This window comes from Nyctibius grandis, chromosome 17, assembly GCF_013368605.1.
Source record: "Nyctibius grandis isolate bNycGra1 chromosome 17, bNycGra1.pri, whole genome shotgun sequence".
In the NCBI taxonomy this organism is placed as follows: Eukaryota; Metazoa; Chordata; class Aves; order Nyctibiiformes; family Nyctibiidae; genus Nyctibius; species Nyctibius grandis.
This window is the reverse complement of record NC_090674.1, coordinates 11,784,638-11,802,697: the sequence shown is the minus strand read 5'-3', so window position 1 is coordinate 11,802,697 and position 18,060 is coordinate 11,784,638. Positions and strand designations below refer to the sequence as shown.

The 18,060-nt window shown below is 73.1% G+C and overlaps 3 protein-coding genes across 4 annotated transcripts; 1 reads left to right on the top strand and 2 right to left on the bottom strand.

Annotated features, from left to right (window-relative positions):
* Window positions 1-1,618: 1,618 nt before the first annotated feature.
* KCNJ9 (potassium inwardly rectifying channel subfamily J member 9) lies at window positions 1,619-3,751 on the bottom strand. The gene is made up of 2 exons (XM_068415281.1): window positions 2,778-3,751; window positions 1,619-1,971 (listed from the first exon to the last, which is right to left on the bottom strand). The coding sequence occupies exons 1-2, from the start codon at window positions 3,670-3,672 to the stop codon at window positions 1,658-1,660; spliced, it is 1,209 nt and encodes a 402-aa protein (XP_068271382.1). The 5' UTR covers window positions 3,673-3,751; the 3' UTR covers window positions 1,619-1,657.
* Window positions 3,752-6,025: 2,274 nt separating this feature from the next.
* Window positions 6,026-11,551, top strand: KCNJ10 (potassium inwardly rectifying channel subfamily J member 10). The gene is made up of 2 exons (XM_068415282.1): window positions 6,026-6,062; window positions 10,250-11,551. Exon 2 carries the CDS (start codon window positions 10,250-10,252, stop codon window positions 11,390-11,392), a length of 1,143 nt encoding a protein of 380 aa, XP_068271383.1. The 5' UTR covers window positions 6,026-6,062; the 3' UTR covers window positions 11,393-11,551.
* A 1,116-nt stretch (window positions 11,552-12,667) lies between these two features.
* Window positions 12,668-17,477, bottom strand: F11R (F11 receptor). Of its 2 annotated transcripts, XM_068415293.1 has the most exons (10): window positions 17,388-17,477; window positions 15,718-15,774; window positions 15,374-15,487; window positions 15,141-15,287; window positions 14,299-14,501; window positions 14,120-14,222; window positions 13,684-13,788; window positions 13,583-13,592; window positions 13,379-13,427; window positions 12,668-13,120 (listed from the first exon to the last, which is right to left on the bottom strand). In XM_068415293.1, the coding sequence occupies exons 1-10, from the start codon at window positions 17,473-17,475 to the stop codon at window positions 13,085-13,087; spliced, it is 912 nt and encodes a 303-aa protein (XP_068271394.1). In that variant the 5' UTR covers window positions 17,476-17,477; the 3' UTR covers window positions 12,668-13,084. The 2 variants fall into 2 exon arrangements, with proteins under 2 accessions (XP_068271394.1, XP_068271393.1); XM_068415292.1 differs by lacking the exons at window positions 12,668-13,120; window positions 13,379-13,427 and having other exon boundaries at window positions 13,506-13,592; window positions 13,681-13,788.
* Window positions 17,478-18,060: the final 583 nt, after the last annotated feature.

Genomic DNA, 18,060 nt, shown 5'->3' with positions numbered 1-18,060 from the left:
TGGCTTAGTCGCCACGGCAACCGTCAAGGGCAGCTCAAGGGCATGGGGGGGGCACGGCCGTGGGGCACACAGCCCCCTGCACCAGTGCCACCAGTCTGCACCAGTGCTCCCAGCATCCCCAGGCCCCCATCGGCTGCACCAGTTCCCCTGGTCCAGCATCACACTCCCAGTGCAGCCCATTATTCCCAGTCTGTCCCAGTCCCCCCCAGTCTGTCCCGGTTCTGCCCAGTCTGCCCACCTTTCCCACCACCTCCCTGTCCATCCCTGTATGCCCCAGTCTCTCCCAGTCCCCCCATCTGTCCCAGTGCCCCCCAGTATCCCCAGCACCCCCAGTCTGCCCCAGTCTTTCCCAGTCCCCCCCTCAACTGCCCCAGCACCTCCCAGTCTGTCCCACTGCCCCCCAACATCCCTAGCACGTCCAGTCTGCCCAGTGCCCCCAGTCCATCCCAGTATCCCCAGTCCATCCCAGTGCCCCCTGTCCATCCCATTCCCCCCAATTCATCCCAGTGTCTCCCCATCCATCCCAGTGTCCCCACTCCATCCCCCCCAGTCCATCCCAGTGCTCCCTGTCCATCCCAGTATCCCGAGTCCATCCCAGTCTCTCCCCATCCATCCCAGTGCCCCCAGTCCATCCCAGTCCAACCCAGTCCCCTCCAGTGCAACCCGGTCCCCGCCATCCAACCCAGTCCCCCCAGCCTGTCCCAGTCCATCCCAGTGCCCCCAGTCCGCCCCAGTCAGGGCTGGGCGGGCCGAGGCCGGTGGCGGGGGGTGTTTACGGGGCCGTGCCCCCCGCTGTCCCCCCCCCGTCCCCCCGCTGTCCCCCCCCGCTGTCCCCCCCCGTCCCCCCGCTGTCCCCAAGCTGAGCAAACAGATGACGCGGTTGCCCCGTGCTGGGACCCCGCCCCGGCCCCACGGGGGACCCGCGCCGCCCCCCCCAGTCCTCCCAGTCGCCCCAGTTCCCTGCCGGAGGTGGCAGCGGTGACGCGTGTGCCCGTGCGGGGGTCGAGCCCCGGCGCCCCCCCCCCCCCCCCCCCGCAGCTGCGGCCCGTGGGCGAGAGGAATGTGGCAGCCGGGGGGACGCGGGGACACGGGGGGGGACGTGCCACCCCCCCGCCGCGTGCGCCGACACGCGTGTGCACACACACACACACCCCCACGCGTGTGCACACACACACCCCCCCCCCGTGCCCACCCCCGTGGGGGGCTGCGGGACCCGGGGGGGGGCGGAGAGACACCCGCATCGTGGCGTGGGGGGGGGCAGGAGGCGGGGCCTGGGCGGGGCGGTGGGCGGGGCGTCCTGGTCACTAACCCCGCCCACCTCCTGGAGACCCCACCCCTGCCCGCCCTGGGGGTCCCCACGTCCCTGGAGACCCCCGCCCACCCTGGGCACTCACGTGCCATACTCTGGAGCCCCCCCCCCCAATCCCTGCCTGCCCCCCCCCGTGGCAATGGGGGGGGGGGCTCTGCCAGCCCCTGCTCCACCCCAAACTCCCCAGTGGGGGCACGGGATTGGCACCCCCCGAGCCCAGGCGCACCTCCCCCCCCCCCCCCAAATTGAGGACCCCGCACCCCAAGACCACCGTCCGCTGGGGGGGGGTGGGTTTATTAAAACCAAGCGCAGGGGGAGCGGTGGGCGCCCAGCACCCCCCGTGGCCCATCACCGCGCCTCGGGGCTGGCCAGCGTGCCATTGCTCTCCCGGGGGGCGCCGGGGTCGCCCCCCCCGGCCGCCGCCTCCTCCAGCGGCTGGTCCAGGCGGCTGGGGATGGACCAGTAGAGGTGGGCATCGCGGCGGGCGGCCGCGGCCACCAGCTGCCGGGCGCTGCAGGCCGGGGTGGGCACGGGCACGGTCTCGTGGAAGCCCCCGTAGTCCACCTCGTAGAAGCCCTCCTCGAGGCTGAGCAGGGGCGCGAAGCGGTGCCCCCACAGCACCTCGTCCGCCAGGTACGAGCTCCGGGCCTGGCACGTCATCCCTGCGCCAGGCAGCGGGCGGTGGGCACTGGCCCGGGCCTGGGGGGGGCTTGGGGGGGGGCGAGGGGTGCCCTGACCCTGGCTGGGGGGGCTGTGCTGCAGCCGCTGCGTGGGGGACCCCGACCTGTGCAGCACCCACCCGGTGCCCGGGACCCCCCCCCCCGCGCAGGGGACGGGGCTGGCACTGCCATCGGGGTCCCCTCCCCAAGCCCCTCGCCAGGCAAAGGCTTCCCACGGGGGGGCAGAGGGGCACAGGGGAAGGCTGCTCCCACCCCCTGCCCCCCCAGTCCTGCAGTGGGGTTATTGGGGGGGGGGGACGTCCAGGCTGAGCTTGGGGGTGAGGGTGGATTTGGGGTCACCTCCCAGCCAGGACCAGGCGGGAACACGCTGTGGGCCACAAGGGTGATGTCCCCATGGAGGTGAGGTGTCCCCATGAGGTGAAGTGTCCCCATGGAGGTGAGGTGTCCCCATGAGGTGTCCCCATGGAGGTGAGGTGTCCCCGTGAGGTGAAGTGTCCCCATGGAGGTGAAGTGTCCCCATGAGGTGTCTCCATGGAGGTGTCCCCATGGAGGTGAGGTGTCCCCGTGAGGTGTCCCCATGAGGTGAAGTGTCCCCATGGAGGTGAAGTGTCCCCATGAGGTGTTCCCATGGAGATATTCCCACAGAGATGAGATGTCCACATGGAGATGAGGTGCCCCCATGAGGTGTCCCCATGGAGGTGTCCCCATGGAGGTGTGGAGGTGTCCACATGGACCTGAGGTGTCTCCAAGCACATCCCACCCCCAGCCGCCGCCGGCGTCCCCGTTACCTGTGGCCTCCACCATCCCCTCGAGGATGACGACGATCTCGAAATCGTCCTTCTCCAGCTGGTGCCGCGAGACGTCCCAGAAGGGGCTGCGCTCGTCGATCTCGTGGCTGATGATGAGGGGCGAGACGAGGAAGAGGCGGTCGTCGCCCGTGTCGAAGCCCACGCTCAGGTCGGTCTGGTCCAGGGGGATGAACTCGCCCTCCTGCGTCTGCTTGGACTTGATGAGCTTGGCGCGGATGGAGGCCTCCACGATGTGCGAGTCCCGCAGGTCGCCCACGCGGAACATCAGGCAGAGCCGGTCGTCCCGCAGCGAGACCACGGCGTGGGAGGAGAAGACCAAGGTCTCGGCCCGCTTGTTGGGCTGGGAGATCTTCACGAACATGCAGCCCACCATGAAGGCGTTGACCATGGAGCCCAGGATGGCCTGGAGCAGCAGCAGCACGATGCCCTCGGGACACTTGTCGGTGATGACGCGGTGGCCGTAGCCGATGGTGGTCTCCGTCTCGATGGAGAAGAGGAAGGCGGAGACGAAGCCGTTGAGGTTGTTGACGCAGGGGGTCCAGGCGTGGTCCTCCAGGTGGTCCAGGTCCCCCCGGCAGTAGGCGATGAACCACCAGATGAGGCCGAAGAAGAGCCAGGTGACGGCGTAGGCGAGGATGAAGACGAGGAGGCTGAAGCGCCACTTGAGGTCCACCAGGGTGGTGAAGATGTCGGTGAGGTAGCGGTAGGTCTCCCGCACGTTCCCGTGCTGCACGTTGCACTTGCCGTCCTTCTCCACGTACCGCTGGCGCTTGCGGGCGCCGGCCCCCCGCCGCCGGGGGGGCACCGGGGGGGGCTTCGCCTCCCCGGGGACCCCCTCGGGGACCCCGCAGAAGGCGGCGTTGTCCTGCGCCATCGCCCCTCAGAGGCTGCGGGGGGGAAGGGGTTAACGGCGCCGCTCGCCCCCTCGAACTGGGGGCACTGGGAGGGGATGGGGGGGGTGCAGGGAGGCCTGGGGGGGTAAACTGAGGCACGGGAGGACCTGGGGTGCTGAGCCCACGCATGTGCACTCATCCACACACATGCCTGCACACAGACGCTTGCAGATGCACACGCGTGCGCACACACATGTGCATTCACACGCACACGCAGCACCAGAGCACGCACGCCTTGCACACACATGAGCAGGCGTGCACATGAGCACACCACCCCCGGGGACACGCGTGCACACGCATGGGACCCCGGGCGGGTGCAGGCCCAGGCGTGCGCCCTGAGGGGCTCCTTGCACGCTCCCGTGTCACGAGATGGGGTGTGCAGCATCCGGGGCGACGGCGGCACACGCGTGTGCACCGAGCTGGGCCACACGCGTGCACACACATGCACACCCCGCTGGGCCTTGCACACGCAGCTCCTCCTTGCACACCCCCCCCCCCCACCCTGGGGGCCCTGCGCCACCCGCCCGTGCCCCCCCCACCGGGCGCAGAACGGAGGCCGGGGGGGGGGCGGCGCATCCTGCGCGGTCGGTGCGGGGGGATCCCGCAGAGGGGGGGGGTCCCCGCTGCCACCCCCGTGTGCTGCGGCGGGGGGGGCTGCAGGGGGCGATGGGGGGCAGCAGGGCCCCCCCCGGGCTGTGTCCCCCCCCCCCCGGCCCCGCACTCACCGCTCGCCCCGCGGCCGCCGCTCCCGCCGGGCCGCGCAGCCCCGGTGCGCTGCGCGCATGGCGCAGGGGGGGCGCAGGGGGGGCGCAGCGCCGGGTCGCTCCCGCCGGGGCCGGGGCCGGGGCCGGTGCCGGGGCCGGGGCCGGGGCCGGGGCCGGTGCCGGAGCAGCCCCCCCGCTCCCCGCTCCCCCCGCCTCGCAGTTCCTCGGCCGCGCTCCCGCCGTTCCCCGGCAACGGCTGCGCCCGGGAGCGCGCGGCTAAAAATACCGACCCGCGCCCGCCCCCGGCCCCACGCGTGACCCCCCCGGGCGGGGGCTCGGGACGCGGCGGTGCTGTGTGAAAGGACGCGGGGGGGGGGGGGCAGGTGCGCACACCTGGGCCGGGTGCGTGGGACGGGACGGGGGGGACACGCGTGACGGGGGGGGTGACACAGGGCACAAGGGGGGGGCTGCGCACGCCTGTGTGACACTGAGCACGGCGGGGGGGGGCACACGCGATCTCGCCCTCCCCGCTGGCCCACAGCCCCACCTCACTAGCCCGAGGCTCCCTGTCACTAGCCCAGAGCTTCCCCTCGCTAGCCCAGAGCTTCCCCTCACTAGCCCAGGGTCCCCTTCGATAGCCCGCCCCCCCCATTAGCCCAGGGTACCCCTCACTAGCCCAGTCCCCCCCAGCCCAGGCCCCCCCCATCACTAGCCAGGGCTTTATGGTCACTAGCCAGGGCTTTATGGTCACTAGCCAGGTCTCTGTGGTCACTAGCCACCCCCATCCGCGGCCAGGCCCTCCCCCGGAGCCCGAGGCCGCCTCCGGGAGCCCCCGCGCAGCCCCGGCCCCCCCCCGGGCGGACAAAGGCGCTTTGTGCCGCGGCCCCGGGGAACCGGCCCCGGCCCGGGAACAGCGGGGCCTTGTGTGGGGCGGCCGCGCCCCACGGACCCCCCCGCCCCACGGCCCCGCGCCCCACGGCTCCGCGCCCCACGCCCCCCCCGCCGCTGCTCCCCGTGAGCGGCAGCACCGGCGCTGGCGTTGCCCCCCGGGGGTGCGGGGGTCCCTCTGCGCGTGCACACGGGTGACCCCAGCCCCCGCCCCGCGCCCGTGGCCACCCCACACTCACACTGATGCTCCGGGGGGGGGGGTCGGGGGTCCGGAGGGGGATCCCTGGGGACCACCCGGGTGGGTGCTGCTGCGCGCGGGGGGGCTCTGCCCGGAGCCGGTACCGGAGCCCCGGGACCCCGCCCGGACCCCGCCCGGTACCGGAGCTCGGGGGACCCCGCCCGGACCCCGCCCGGTGCCGGTACCGGAGCCCCGGGACCCCGCCCGGACCCTCCCCGGGGCCGGTGCCGATGGCTCGGGGGGGGGCCCCCCCCCCCCGTGGCCGGTAACGTGACCCGGTGCGGGCCGGCTCGTTTTCCACCCCATTAACCCCCGTCCCGCCCCCGGCGGCTCCTCCCCGGCCCGGGCCCCCTCCCCGGCCCCGCCAATCGGTGCCAGCGGGGCCCGGCGAGGCGGCCCGGGCTGGGGGGGGGGCAGCGGGGGGGCCCGGCCCGTCCCGCCGCCGCCGGCCCCGCCGAGCCATAAAGCCCATGGGGAGCCGGCGGCGGCGGGGCTGAGCGAGGCCGGGACCCCGGGCGCCCTGGGGCCCTCCCCGAGCAAGGTAAGGGCGGCCGGGGGGGGCCCGGGGGTCCCCCGTCCCCTCCGGGGCGCCCCGAGGGCTGTGGGCACCTGCCGGCGCTGCTGGACCAGGATCGGGCCCCGGGTTCCCGCAGCCCCCGGTGCCGGGACCCCGTAACCCCGTGCTCCCGGAGCCCCACGTCCCCGTGTCCCTGTAGAGCTACGTTCCTGTGTCCCCCGTACCCCACACGTCCCCCAGCCCCACGTCCCCGTGTCCCCTGTAGCACAGCATCCCCGTGTCCCCATCTCCCCACATCCCCATGTCCCGTGACCCCACAACCTCACGTCCCTGTGGCCCCGCATCCCTGTGGCCCCGCATCCCCGTGGCCCCACATCCCTGTGTCCCCATATCCCCACGTCCCCCTTCCCCATGTCCCCGTGTCCCCATCTCCCCTTTCCCCTGTACCCCACGTCCCCCTGTCACAGTGTCCCCATATCCCCGTCCTGCACATCCCAGTGTCCCTGTGTCCCCCTGCCCCTGTGCCCCAAGTCCCCGTGTCCCTCTATCCCCGTGTCCCTCTATCCCCATGTCACGTGTCCCCGTGTCCCCTCTCCCCGTGGGTGTCCCCCTTGTCTCCCCAGCTCAGGGTGTCCTGGAGGGACAGAGAGTGGAGGGGCACAGCAGCCCCCAGCCATGACCACCCGCTGCCCCCCCACCCAGGCATCTCCAGGGCCACCCGTCCCCGAGCCCCAAGATGTCCCCGGAGCCCCCGGGGCACAAGGCCTGAGGCCCCAGGGATGGTCCCTTCCCCACCCCAGGAGGTGACCCCCAAATAGGGACACCCCCCCCCGAGCACCTCGCTCCTCCTGGGTCCCCCCACGGGTGTGATGATGCCGGGGGGTCTCAGCCTGGCGCTTGGGTCCCCGGGGACGGGGCGTTTCAAGGGCATCTGGGTGGAGGGGGCTGGAGCGTCCCCGTCCCCCCCCAGGTCCCCAAAGTGGGCAAGTGGGGACCTGCTGGGCTCGGGGTTAGTGGCCCTGGCCAGGCTGTGGGTTAACCGGGCTGTGGGTTAACCGGGCTGTGGGTTAACTGGGCTGTGGGTTAACCGGGCTGTGGGTTAACTGGGCTGCGGGTTAACGGGGCTGTGGGTTAGTCACACTGGATTAGCTGGGATGCAGATTAGTGGGGCCACAGATTAGCCACGATGGATTAGCGGGGCTGTGGGTTAGCCACGTTGGACTAGTCACACCGGTGTAGCTGCGCCGTGGGTTACCGGGGGTGTGGGTTATCCCGGGTGTGGGTTATCCCAGCTGCAGGGTCACCTGCCTGTGGGTTAACCCAGCTGCGGGTTAACCGGGCTGCAGGATAACCAGGCTGCGGGTTACCCTGGTGTGGGTTAACTGGGCTGTGGGTTAACCGGGCTGTGAGTGACCCGGGCTGCAGGTTAATGGGGCTGGGGGTTAACGAGGCGCTGGGTTAGCCAGGCTGGGGTCTAACCGGGCTGGGGGTTACCGGGGCTGCGGTTACCAGTGCTGGTGCCGTGGTGGCTTCTCCGATGGCTACCGAGGGCTGAGCCGCGCCGGCCGTCCCCGGGGTGGCCGTGGGGACGCCCCGCTCCCGTGGGAGCCCCACGCCCCCGGACCCGCTGTGGGGGCAGCCCGAGACAGGGCCAAACCAGGCTGGTTTTGCCCCGGCCCGTGGGCTCCGCTGGCGGCTGACGAGGGGGGGAAAAACCCCGAATCACCGTTTTGGGGTCCCGCGGTGCCGTGGGGACAATGGGGGTCCCCATGGCTGGGGAGGGGGCCGCGGCTCCTGCCCCCCACGGCGTTTCCTGGTGGGCGGCAGGTGAAGGGCGTCAGGACGTCCCCCCCGGGGGCCCCGCCACCAGCCCCCCCAGTTTGGGCTCAGACTGGTCCAGCCTCAACAGTGGGGTGCAGGGGAGGGGGTCCGCAGGATGGGGAGGGGGCTGCAGAGGGGGCACCCAGGCGCCCGGTGCGGCAGGGTGGGTGGCGGGGGGCGGCGGGACCCCCGGGGGGGCCGCGGTGGCGGCGGGGCGCGCGGGGCCCTGCATGCTAACAAGGGCCCCGTCAAAGCGCCTTTGTGCCCCGCCGGCTCCATTGAGGCCTCTCCACAATGGCCCCACTGTCCCCAGCCCGGCCCCCCCGCGCGCCCGCCCCACACCCCCAGCCCCACGGGACCTGCCCCACGCCGCCCCCCCCAACCCCACCGTGGGGATGGGGGTCCCGTCGCCCCCGCTCCCAGTTGCCACCGGCACCCCGGAGCCCAGCGCCCCAGTTTTGGGGTGGGGGGTGCCACTGGCGGGGCGCCCGGCCATGGCTGGCACCGCGCGGGCATGGGAACGGCGCCCGGGCTGGCGGTGCCAGCGGGACGCGGCGAGGGGGGACGTGTGCCCGTGTCCGCCCCATCCCACACCGGACCCCCCAGGAGGGGCTGGTCCCCCGCGCTCGCCCCCAGCGCCGAGCGTCCCCGGGGGGAAACCGAGGCACGGGGCGAGGGCGGTTAATGGGTAACCGGGGCGGCCGCGGCTCTGCCCGCGGGCACCGTCCCGCACCGGGAACAAGCGCCGGCTTGTCACAACCTGTGTCTGGGCACGGGAGCCGGGCCGGGGTCACGGGGGCACACGGCCCCTGGCGGGGGCTCTGCGGGATGCGGTGACCCCGAAAACGGGGGGGCCGAGACCCCGGAGAGGGGGGTAGGGACCCCAAAAGGGGCGCAGGGGACCCCGGGCTGTGCAGAGACCCCCCAAACCAGGGCGCAGGGACCCCAGAGAGGGTGCAGGGACCCCGAGGGGCTGCGGGGACCCTGTGTCCCCGCCGAGGACGTGGCTGGGGATGTTCCCCTGCCTGTCGCTGCCTGGCGTGGGCAGAGCGCTGGGGTTGCGGTGGCTTTGGGGACATGGTGGCTTTGGGGACACACGGTGGCTCTAGGGACATGGTGGCTTTGGGGACATGGTGGCTCTGGGGACACACGGTGGCTCTGGGGACATGCGGTGGCTCTGGGGACATGGTGGCTTTGGGGACATGGTGGCTTTGGGGACACGCGGTTGCTCTGGGGACCCCCAGCAGCTCCGCTGGGATGCGGCAGGTCCGTGTCCCCGGTGTCCCCGGTGTCCCCAGCGCCGCCGTCCCCTCCGTGGGGCCTTTGGCCAGGAGGGGCCATGGCGCAGCCGGGACGGTGGCAGTGCCACCCGCGTCCCCCGGCTTTGGCGAGCGCAGGGACACCGGGCTCCAAAAAGACCCCCCACGGTGCCACCGCACCCCGGTGTCCCCATGTCCCCGGTGTCCCCTTGTCCCCGGCACGCTGCCCTGCCGCATCCCCGGCGGAAGCCGCGGCGGGGCCAAGGGCTGGCGGGGGCTGAAAGGGCCCCTCTGTGCCGGTGGAGGCCGGGGACAGGGACAGGGACAGGGACGGAAACGCGCCTGGCGCTGCCACCGGCCGTTTGTCCCTGTCACCCCCCATTCATCCCCTTCCTCTTCCTCCCGCCCAGGCCCCGCGGTGCCCCCCGGGCCGGGGGAGCTGCCAGGGGACGGAGGGGACGGAGGGGACAGGGATGAGGTGGCAGAGGGACGCGACTGGGGGGGGGGGGCAGCGAGGTGGGGGGCTGGACAGAGGGAGGCGGAGGGGGACGGACAGACGGACGATGGAGGGACGCGTGTCCCCGCGCTGCCTGGGGACAGGGCGGGGGGCTCTGCCCGAGCCCCCCCGGTGCCCGCGGGCCGGATCCTGCCACCCTCAGCACCCCCCGCCACGTCTCCCACCCGCCCATCCGCGCCCCAGTGCCCCCCCCCATCTCTCCGTGTCCCCCACGTCCTCCCTCTCCCTCCACCACCCCCCCATGGGCACCAAACCCCGTCCTCGCCCCCGTCCCCTTCGTCCCCCCACCCACCCCCAGGTCCATCCTCCCACCACACCCTGGGCAGCCACCGCTCCCCCCCGTCCCCCCTCTCCTCTATCCCTCCTCCCCATCTTCTCCATCTCTCTTCATCCCTCCCTCCATCCCTCTTCTCCATCCCTCCATCCACCTTCTCCAACCACTGACCCAACTCCCCCCCGCACCCTCCCTCCCCTCTCCATCCACCCACCCACCCACCCACCCATCTTCTCCATCCATCTCCTCCACCGACCGCCTCCACACCCCCCACCCCACGCCCCCCTCTCCCAGGTGGCACCTCCTCACCCCCCCATTCCCCACCACCCGCCTCTTCCAGATGACGTCGGCCACCAAGGTGTACTACAGCCAGACCACGCAGACCGACAGCCGCCCGCTCATCGGCTCGGGGCTGCGCCGGCGCCGCGTCATGACCAAGGACGGCCGCAGCAACGTGCGCATGGAGCACATCGCCGACAAGCGCTTCCTGTACCTCAAGGACCTCTGGACCACCTTCATCGACATGCAGTGGCGGTACAAGCTCGTCCTCTTCTCCGCCACCTTCGCCGGCACCTGGTTCGCCTTCGGCGTCGTCTGGTACCTGGTGGCCGTGGTCCACGGGGACCTGCTGGAGTTCGACCCGCCGGCCAACCACACGCCATGCGTCATGCAGGTGCACACCCTCACCGGCGCCTTCCTCTTCTCCCTGGAGTCCCAGACCACCATCGGCTACGGCTTCCGCTACATCAGCGAGGAGTGTCCCCTCGCCATCGTCCTGCTCATCACCCAGCTCGTCCTCACCACCATCATGGAGATCTTCATCACCGGCACCTTCCTGGCCAAGATCGCCCGGCCCAAGAAACGCGCCGAGACCATCAAGTTCAGCCAGAACGCGGTGGTGGCCCAACACAACGGCAAGACCTGCCTGATGATCCGCGTGGCCAACATGCGCAAGAGCCTCCTCATCGGCTGCCAGGTGACGGGGAAGCTCCTCCAGACCCACCTCACCAAGGAGGGCGAGAGCGTCCGCCTCAACCAGGTCAACGTGGACTTCCAGGTGGACACCTCCTCCGACAGCCCCTTCCTCATCCTGCCCCTCACCTTCTACCACGTGGTGGACGACGCCAGCCCCTTCCGGGACGTGGCCCTGCGGACGGGCGAAGGCGACTTCGAGCTCGTGGTCATCCTCAGCGGCACCGTGGAGTCCACCAGCGCCACGTGCCAGGTCCGCACCTCCTACCTGCCCGAGGAGATCCTCTGGGGCTACGAGTTCACGCCGGCCATCTCCCTCTCGGCCAGCGGCAAGTACGTGGCCGACTTCAGCCTCTTCGACCAGGTGGTGAAGGTGGCGGCGCCCTGCTGCCTCCACGAGACCGTCCGGTTCGGGGACCCCGAGAAGGTGAAGCTGGAGGAGTCCCTGCGGGAGGCGGCGGAGCGGGAGCGGGAGGGGGCACCCCTCAGCGTCCGCATCAGCAACGTCTGAGCGCCCGCCGGGACGCACGAGGGGCCACCGGAGGGGCCACCAGCCCCCAGAGGGGCCACCAGAGGTGCCACCAGCCCTGGAGGTGCCACCAGCCCTGGAGATGCCACCAGCCCCTGGAGGTGCCACCAGCCCTGGAGGTGCCACCAGCACCCAGAGGTGCCACCAGCCCTGGAGATGCCACCAGCCCCCGGAGGTGCCACCAGCCCCCGGAGGTGCCACCAGCCCTGGAGACGCCACCGGCTCTTCCACCTGTCCCACCCTCCTGGGCCATTTTCCCCCCTCCTCACGGCACGGGGCAGCTCCCCCGGGGACCCCGCAGGTGCCCACCCGCCGGTGGGGCTGTCCCCCCCCCAGCCCACCTGGGGACAGGGCTGTCCCCGTCCCCCCTCACCTAACGCTCTGCTAACACCAGCCAGAGACCCCCGGCCCCGCTGCAGGATACAATCCTGCCGGGAGATGCTGTCCCGGGGGGTGACACGGCCACCTCCAGCCCTGGGGACACCTGGGGACACCGCTGGAGCCGTCTCGCTGCCCGACATCCCCCCACGAGCCGGGGGGGCTGAGGCCAGAGCCGCTCGCTGCACGTGTGGGCTGGGGAGTGGGAGGCTCCGGCCTCACGGGACCCCCTGTCCCCGGGAAGGCTCAGGGGGGGGGTCCGGGCCCCCTCCCCAGCCCATCTCCCCCCCCTGCACCTCCCCACACCCCCCACCCACAGGGCACCCCGTGTCCGGGGGCATCGCACACTTGATGGGGAAACTGAGGCAGGAGCAGCCCCCCCCACCCCCCCCAGAGCCGGGCCCTCCCCCCTGCGCTGCCCCCCCCCGCTCGGGGCTGGGGGGGGGGGACACACACCCCAGGGTGTCACCGATAATCGGACCCGGCTGCGGCACCGCGTCCCCCCGGGCCGGGCGCCCCCGGCCCCGTCGCTGCTGCTAACGTAGAGCCCTGCTATTAACGCGCCCCGGACACGTACACACACGTCTGTACATACATGTAGTGCCACTAATCGGGATGGACAGAGCGGGGAGGACCCCCCCGCCCCCCCCCAGCTGGGCGCAGCCCCCTCCCGGGGTCCCCTCCGCCATGGGGGGGGGCGAAGCAGTTACTAAATAAAGGTTACGTTGACGGGGACGGGCTCTGCCGCCTGCGCCAGGGGGGCATGTGTCACCCCGGGGTCCCCACGTCCCCCCTCAGCCCCAAAAGCAGGTGGGGGGGGGCAAAGCCATCCCTGACCCCTGTCCACCCCCCCCCCCCCGAAGGGCACCAGGCGCTGGGTACAAGGACACAGTTTATTTATCTCCGCAGCCGTCACCCACGGGCTCGGTCCGGCCCCCCCCCAGTACAGGGGGGCAACTGGGACCAGTAGGCAGCTAGGACTGGCACTGGAGGGGACGCGCTCCCACCCCCCAGGGGTTGGGGGGGGGCAGCAGCCCCCAGCGCGGACCCCTCCCCTCCGAGGCCGAGACACCCCCCGGGGACGCAGCGCAGTCCGCAACGGGCAGAGGGGCACGGCCGGGGGCTGGGTCCTGCTGGGGAGGGGACAAGGGGGGGGGACAGGACCCCCACCCCCCCAAACCCCCCCAGGTGACCGCGGAGGCACCGTGTGACGCTTAAAAAAAATAACAGTTAAAATCCGGGCGAAGCTGCGGCGCTGGGGGACATTTACAGGGGCTGGTGACGTGGGGGGGGGCTTCACACCAGGAAGGAGGACGTCTGCTTGAACTCGCCCTGCGGGGAGGGGGGGGGGTCAGCGGTGGGGGCGAGGGGGGGGACACCCAGCTCTGGCCACCGTGCCCGGGGAGAGCAGGTCCCCGTGCCCGAGGAGCCCGGCTCGCTCCAGGGACAAGGGACACTGGGGACACGGATGGCACCCACGAGGCCGTGGGGGGGGCACCGGGGTCCCCGCTCACCCCCTTGGGGCCCCCCCAGGACGGTGCCCGGTGGCACAGGGGTGACACGGCCACGTGGCACCGTCCCCGTACTCACGTCGCTGCGGTGCGAGGGCTGGCTGTAAATCACCTTCTTGCCGCCGGCGCTGCGGAAAGCGAGGGCGTGGGGGGGGCGCGTCCGGCTGCCCAGAGCCCCCCTTGTGTGTCCCCCCCCGGGGACACCCCAGGCACCTCCGCGGGGCTGGGGGAGGAAGAGGAGGCAGCGGGGGCGGGGGGGCAGCAGGGCTGCGGCTTCACTTACTCTTTTCTCTCTGAAATAAAAGAGACAGAACGGGGGGGTTAGGGGGGTTTGGGGGGTCTGGGGGGGCCTGGGGGGCACCGGGGGGGCGGGGGACTCACTGCTGAAGTAGCCCCGGCTGTAGGCGAACCAGACGCCGAAGGCCACGAGCGCCAGGACCATCAGCAGCACCACGACGGCCGCCACGATGCCGCCCACGTTGACCTCGCCTGGGGACAGAGGTGGGGGACTGGGACGTCGGGGTGGGGGGGGCTGGACCCCGGCTGGGGGGGGGCTGGACCCCAGCACAGGGACCCTCGGGACCCCGCAGAGACCCCGGTGTCAGAGGGGCCGGGGGGGTCCCCGCTCTGGGCACTGCAGCCGGTTTCAGCCCCCCGAGGGCAGCTGCCCCCCCCGTGCCCCCTGGGCTGCTGCCAACCCCCCAGCAGGGTCATTAACAGCGTGGCTAATTAATGCCTTTGAAGCTGGAAGAGCGCAGGGGTGACAGCAAACACGTCCTGCACCGGACCCCCCCCCGGCCCCTCCCGGTCCCCCCCTTACTGGCTTCCATGCGGACGGCGTCCGAGGCCTGGGGCGGCCCCACGCTGTTGGAGGCCTCGCAGTGGTAGTCGCCGGTGTCGGAGCCGCGGAGGGGCTCGAAGATCTGGGGGGCAGCGGGGCGGTGAGCGGGGGTGTGGGGCGGGCGGGGGTCCGGGCGCTCGCAGCCCCCCCGCACTCACCAGCTCCCCGGTGGTGGCGTCCAGCGTGTAGGAGGAGTTGCGGAAGGCGGCGCTGGCCCGGGGGTCGGCGGGCACCGGGGCGCCATCCTTGTACCAGCGGAAGGTGGGCGGTGGCGAGCCCTCGCTCTCGGTGCAGCGCAGCACGGCCCGGCTGCCGATGGTGGCCGAGGAGGGCACGTGGGCCACCGGCTTGGAGGGCGGCACTGCGGGGGGCACGGCGTCGGGGCGGGGGCACGGCACGGGGGGCTGGGGACGGTGACACCGGGAGGGACGGGGGGCTTGGGGGGCTGGGGACGGTGACACCGGGAGGGACGGGGGGCTCGGGGGGCTGGGCACGGTGACACCGGGAGGGACGGGGGGCTCGGGGGGCTGGGCACGGTGACACCGGGAGGGACGGGGGGCTCGGGGGGCTGGGCACGGTGACACTGGGAGGGACGAGGGGCTTGGGACGGTGACACTGGGAGGGACGAGGGGCTCGAGATAGTGACACTGGGAGGGACGGGGGCACGGGATGGTGACACCGGGAGGGACGGGGGGCTCAAGGGACTCAGGATGGTGACACTGGGAGGGACGGGGGGCTGGGACGGTGACACCGGGGGGGACAGGGGGCTCAAGGGACTCAGGATGGTGACACTGGGAGGGACGGGGGCACAGGATGGTGACACTGGGAGGGACGGGGGCACAGGATGGTGACACCAGGAGGGACAGGGGGCTCAAGGGGTTGGGACAGTGGTGCCGGTGTCCTCCCCCCAGCCGACTGTCCCCGCACGTGGCAGGGACGAGGCCGAGCCGCGGGGGCCGGGCGGGGGGCGCGCGGGGAGGGGGCTGGGGGGCGGCCGCACCTTGGACGATGAGGTTCACCTCGGACTTGGCGATCTGGCTGCCGTCCCCCCCCACCACCTCGCAGATGTACCTCCCGGTGTCCTCCCGCGTCACCGTGCCGAAGCGGATGGCGGTGGGCGAGAACTGGACCCGGTTCCTGTAGGGCTCTGCCAAGAGAGGGGGGGTTGGGGCTGGGGGAGGCGCGGAGGGTCCGGGCGGGGGGCTCCCCGCGCCGGGGTCCCCCGGGACGTACCCGTCAGCTCCCCGCCGTAGTAGAAGAGGACGAGCGAGGAGCCCTTCTGGAACTTCCACTCGATGCGCGGGTTGCTCCAGCCCGAGCGGTACGCGGCGCACGGGATGTCGGCGGCTGCGGGGGGGACAGGGACGCTGCGGGACCCCCGACCCTCCCCGGGCCACCCCCACCACCCTCAGGACCCCCGACCCTCCCCGGGCCACCCCCACCACCCTCAGGTCCTCTGGGGACCCCGGGGTGAACCCCGTTTGCAGCCCCGGGGGTGCTGGGGGACGCGGCTCGGCCGTGCCCCCCCCGGGATTAGGGGTGGGGGTCCCGTGGGGGCGCGGGGGGGGGACACTCACGCTTGTGTTCAGGCACTTGTTTGGTCTCGGAGGTGACCTGGGCTCCCACCAGCGATGCTGCGGGGGGAAAGGACACGGCTGAGAGACACAGGGGAGCCCGGTGATGGGGCACAGGGAGGTCACCGGGAGCCCCGAGGCAGCGGTGACGGTCCCCGGCGTGTCACGGCCACAGGAGCCGGAAAATCCCGTCCTGCTGCTCCGCTGCCGCCGCCCCGTCACCGTCACCGTCCCCTCCCGCCCGGTTTCTGCCCAGTTTCGCAAGGCCGTGCCCGCACCCCCGCCCTGCGCACACGCCTCGGCACCGCCTGCACACGCGTGTCCGCTGCCCTGCCCCGCGGCCATCACCGTGGTGGTGGCACGGGCCGGTGCTGGGGGTCGGCAGGGCTGGTCCCCGGCCGCGTCCCTTGTCCTCGAGGCCGCTCGAAGGTGGCATCTCCCGGCACGGCCTCGTCCCCAGCCCACCCCCGAGCAAAGCCTGGGCGGGTGGCGGCAGAAATAGCGATTTTGGGGTGAAATGGGGGGGAAACGGGGCGCCTGGTGTCCCCAAGCAGGGAGTGTCCCAACGCAGGCCCTGGCACCGCTCCCGGGGCCGGCGCGGTGGCACGGTGCTGGCCGGGACCCCCCGCCGTGGCCATGCCCTGAGCCACCCCACGGCTCGGGGAGGGTTTGGGGCACAAAGGTGGCACCCCGCGGCCCCCGCCGGGGGGGAGCCGGGGCAGGACGGGTCCCCGGGGTGGGGACACAGGCGCTGCCGGCCCCGGGTCCCGCTCGGCCGGGATCGGGTTAACCCCGACCCGCCCCGGGATTGTCCCAGGACAATGGACGGGACGTCACGGCGGCGGGGACAGGAAGGCCACCGCCGGGCGACAAACCCCGTAACTTTGGCCTCCGGGAGCGCCCGTGGCGCGGCATCGGCTACTCATTAACCGGGGGCGCGGCCCGAGGGCGGCCGCGGGGAGGGGGACAGGGACACCCCCGCCACCGCCCGCGGGGACACCGGCGGCGGGGACGCGGCTCAGCGGCGGCCGCCAGCCCGCGCCGGGGTGTTCGGCCATGGCGGGTTTCCGGCCCCGGGAAGTGGAGCCGGATCCGCACCCGCCGCTCCCGGCCCTGCCGAGCCCCCGGCCCCGCCGAGCCCCCCACGTTACCGGTATCACCGAGGAGGCGACGCTGCCGGGACGGGGGTCGCAGCCCTCGCCCCCGTGTCCAGCCCACAGCGGGGGCCGGTTCCTGCCCCCCGGGACCGGGGCGTCACGGCCCAGCACCACGGCGACCCCCGGGCGGTCCCGGGGCCGGTGTCTCCTCCCCAGTAGGGGTGACCCGGGTGGCGACGGTCTCGTGCACCCACCAAACCAACCGTGAACCGTAAATAACGGGGCGGCCCCGGGAGTGGGGTCTCGGGCACTCACGGGGCTCCCCCGGGGCGGGCGGACACCGCCCGTTATGGCGGCACCGGGGCCCCCCGTGACTCCCCCCCGGTACGAACCGGGCTCCCATGAGCGGGGGAGGCGGACGGCCCTGGCACCGGGGGATCCGCCGCCCGGTACCGGCTCCCCCCGCCCCAATACCGGCCCCTCCCCGCCCCGGTACCGGCCCCCCCAGGCGACCCGCGGCCGCTCCCCGGGACCCACCGCGCCCCCGCGTTGTTGAGGCACCGCCCCGGCACTCACCAGCCGCCGCGCCGAGCGCCAGAAGCAGGAGCGGGGCCCGGGGCCGTGGCCGGGGCCCGGGGCCGCCCCGCCGCACCGCTCCCGCCATGGCCGCCGCCGCCGCCGCACTGCGCCCCCCCCGCCCCAGGTGCGGCCCCGCCCCGCCCCGCCCAGGTGGGCCCCGCCCACCGGGGCCGGGCCAACCCGGCCACGCCCCTCCGCCAGGTGCCGGGGAGCCCCGCCCCTTCCCCGGCTCCATTGGCCGCGCCGCCTGTCTCGTCAAGGAAGGGGCGCGCCCCTCTCCGGTGACTGGCTGGCTCGGCCCCGCAGCGCCGGCCTGATTGGCTGAGGCGAAGGGGCCGCGCGCGCGACAGGTGTGGCGAGGGCGAGGCCCACCGGCCAATCAGAGAGCGCGCTTTAACTTCTGGCCAATGGGCGAGCTCTGCGTCCCTCGTGGCGGCCCCCAGGCGGGGACACGGGCGTTGCCATGGCGACGGGGCCTGCGGCCTCCTCAGGCCCCAGAGGGCTCCCAGTGCCCTCCCAGCGCCATCCCAGTGCCCCCAAGCGACCCCCAGTACCAGTCAGTGCCCCCCAGTACCACCCAGCGCCAACCCAGTGCCCTCCCAGCACCCCCCAGTACCACCCAGCGCCTCCCAGTGCCCCCCAGTACCACCCCGCACCCCCCAGTACCGCC

Bases quoted from the DNA above. Each gene is read 5' to 3' on its own strand.
- KCNJ10 (XM_068415282.1), top strand. From the start codon at position 10,250: ATGACGTCGGCCACCAAGGTGTACTACAGCCAGACCACGCAGACCGAC.
- F11R (XM_068415293.1), bottom strand. From the start codon at position 17,475: ATGGCGGGAGCGGTGCGGCGGGGCGGCCCCGGGCCCCGGCCACGGCCC. The intron at 15,488-15,717 runs GTGAGTGTCCCC...TCCCCCCCGCAG, and splicing joins ACAAGTGCCTGAACACAAGC to CCGCCGACATCCCGTGCGCC. The intron at 14,502-15,140 runs GTGCGGCCGCCC...TGCCCCCCGCAG, and splicing joins GGTGAACCTCATCGTCCAAG to TGCCGCCCTCCAAGCCGGTG.
- KCNJ9 (XM_068415281.1), bottom strand. From the start codon at position 3,672: ATGGCGCAGGACAACGCCGCCTTCTGCGGGGTCCCCGAGGGGGTCCCC. The intron at 1,972-2,777 runs GTAACGGGGACG...TGCCTGGCGCAG, and splicing joins GGGGATGGTGGAGGCCACAG to GGATGACGTGCCAGGCCCGG.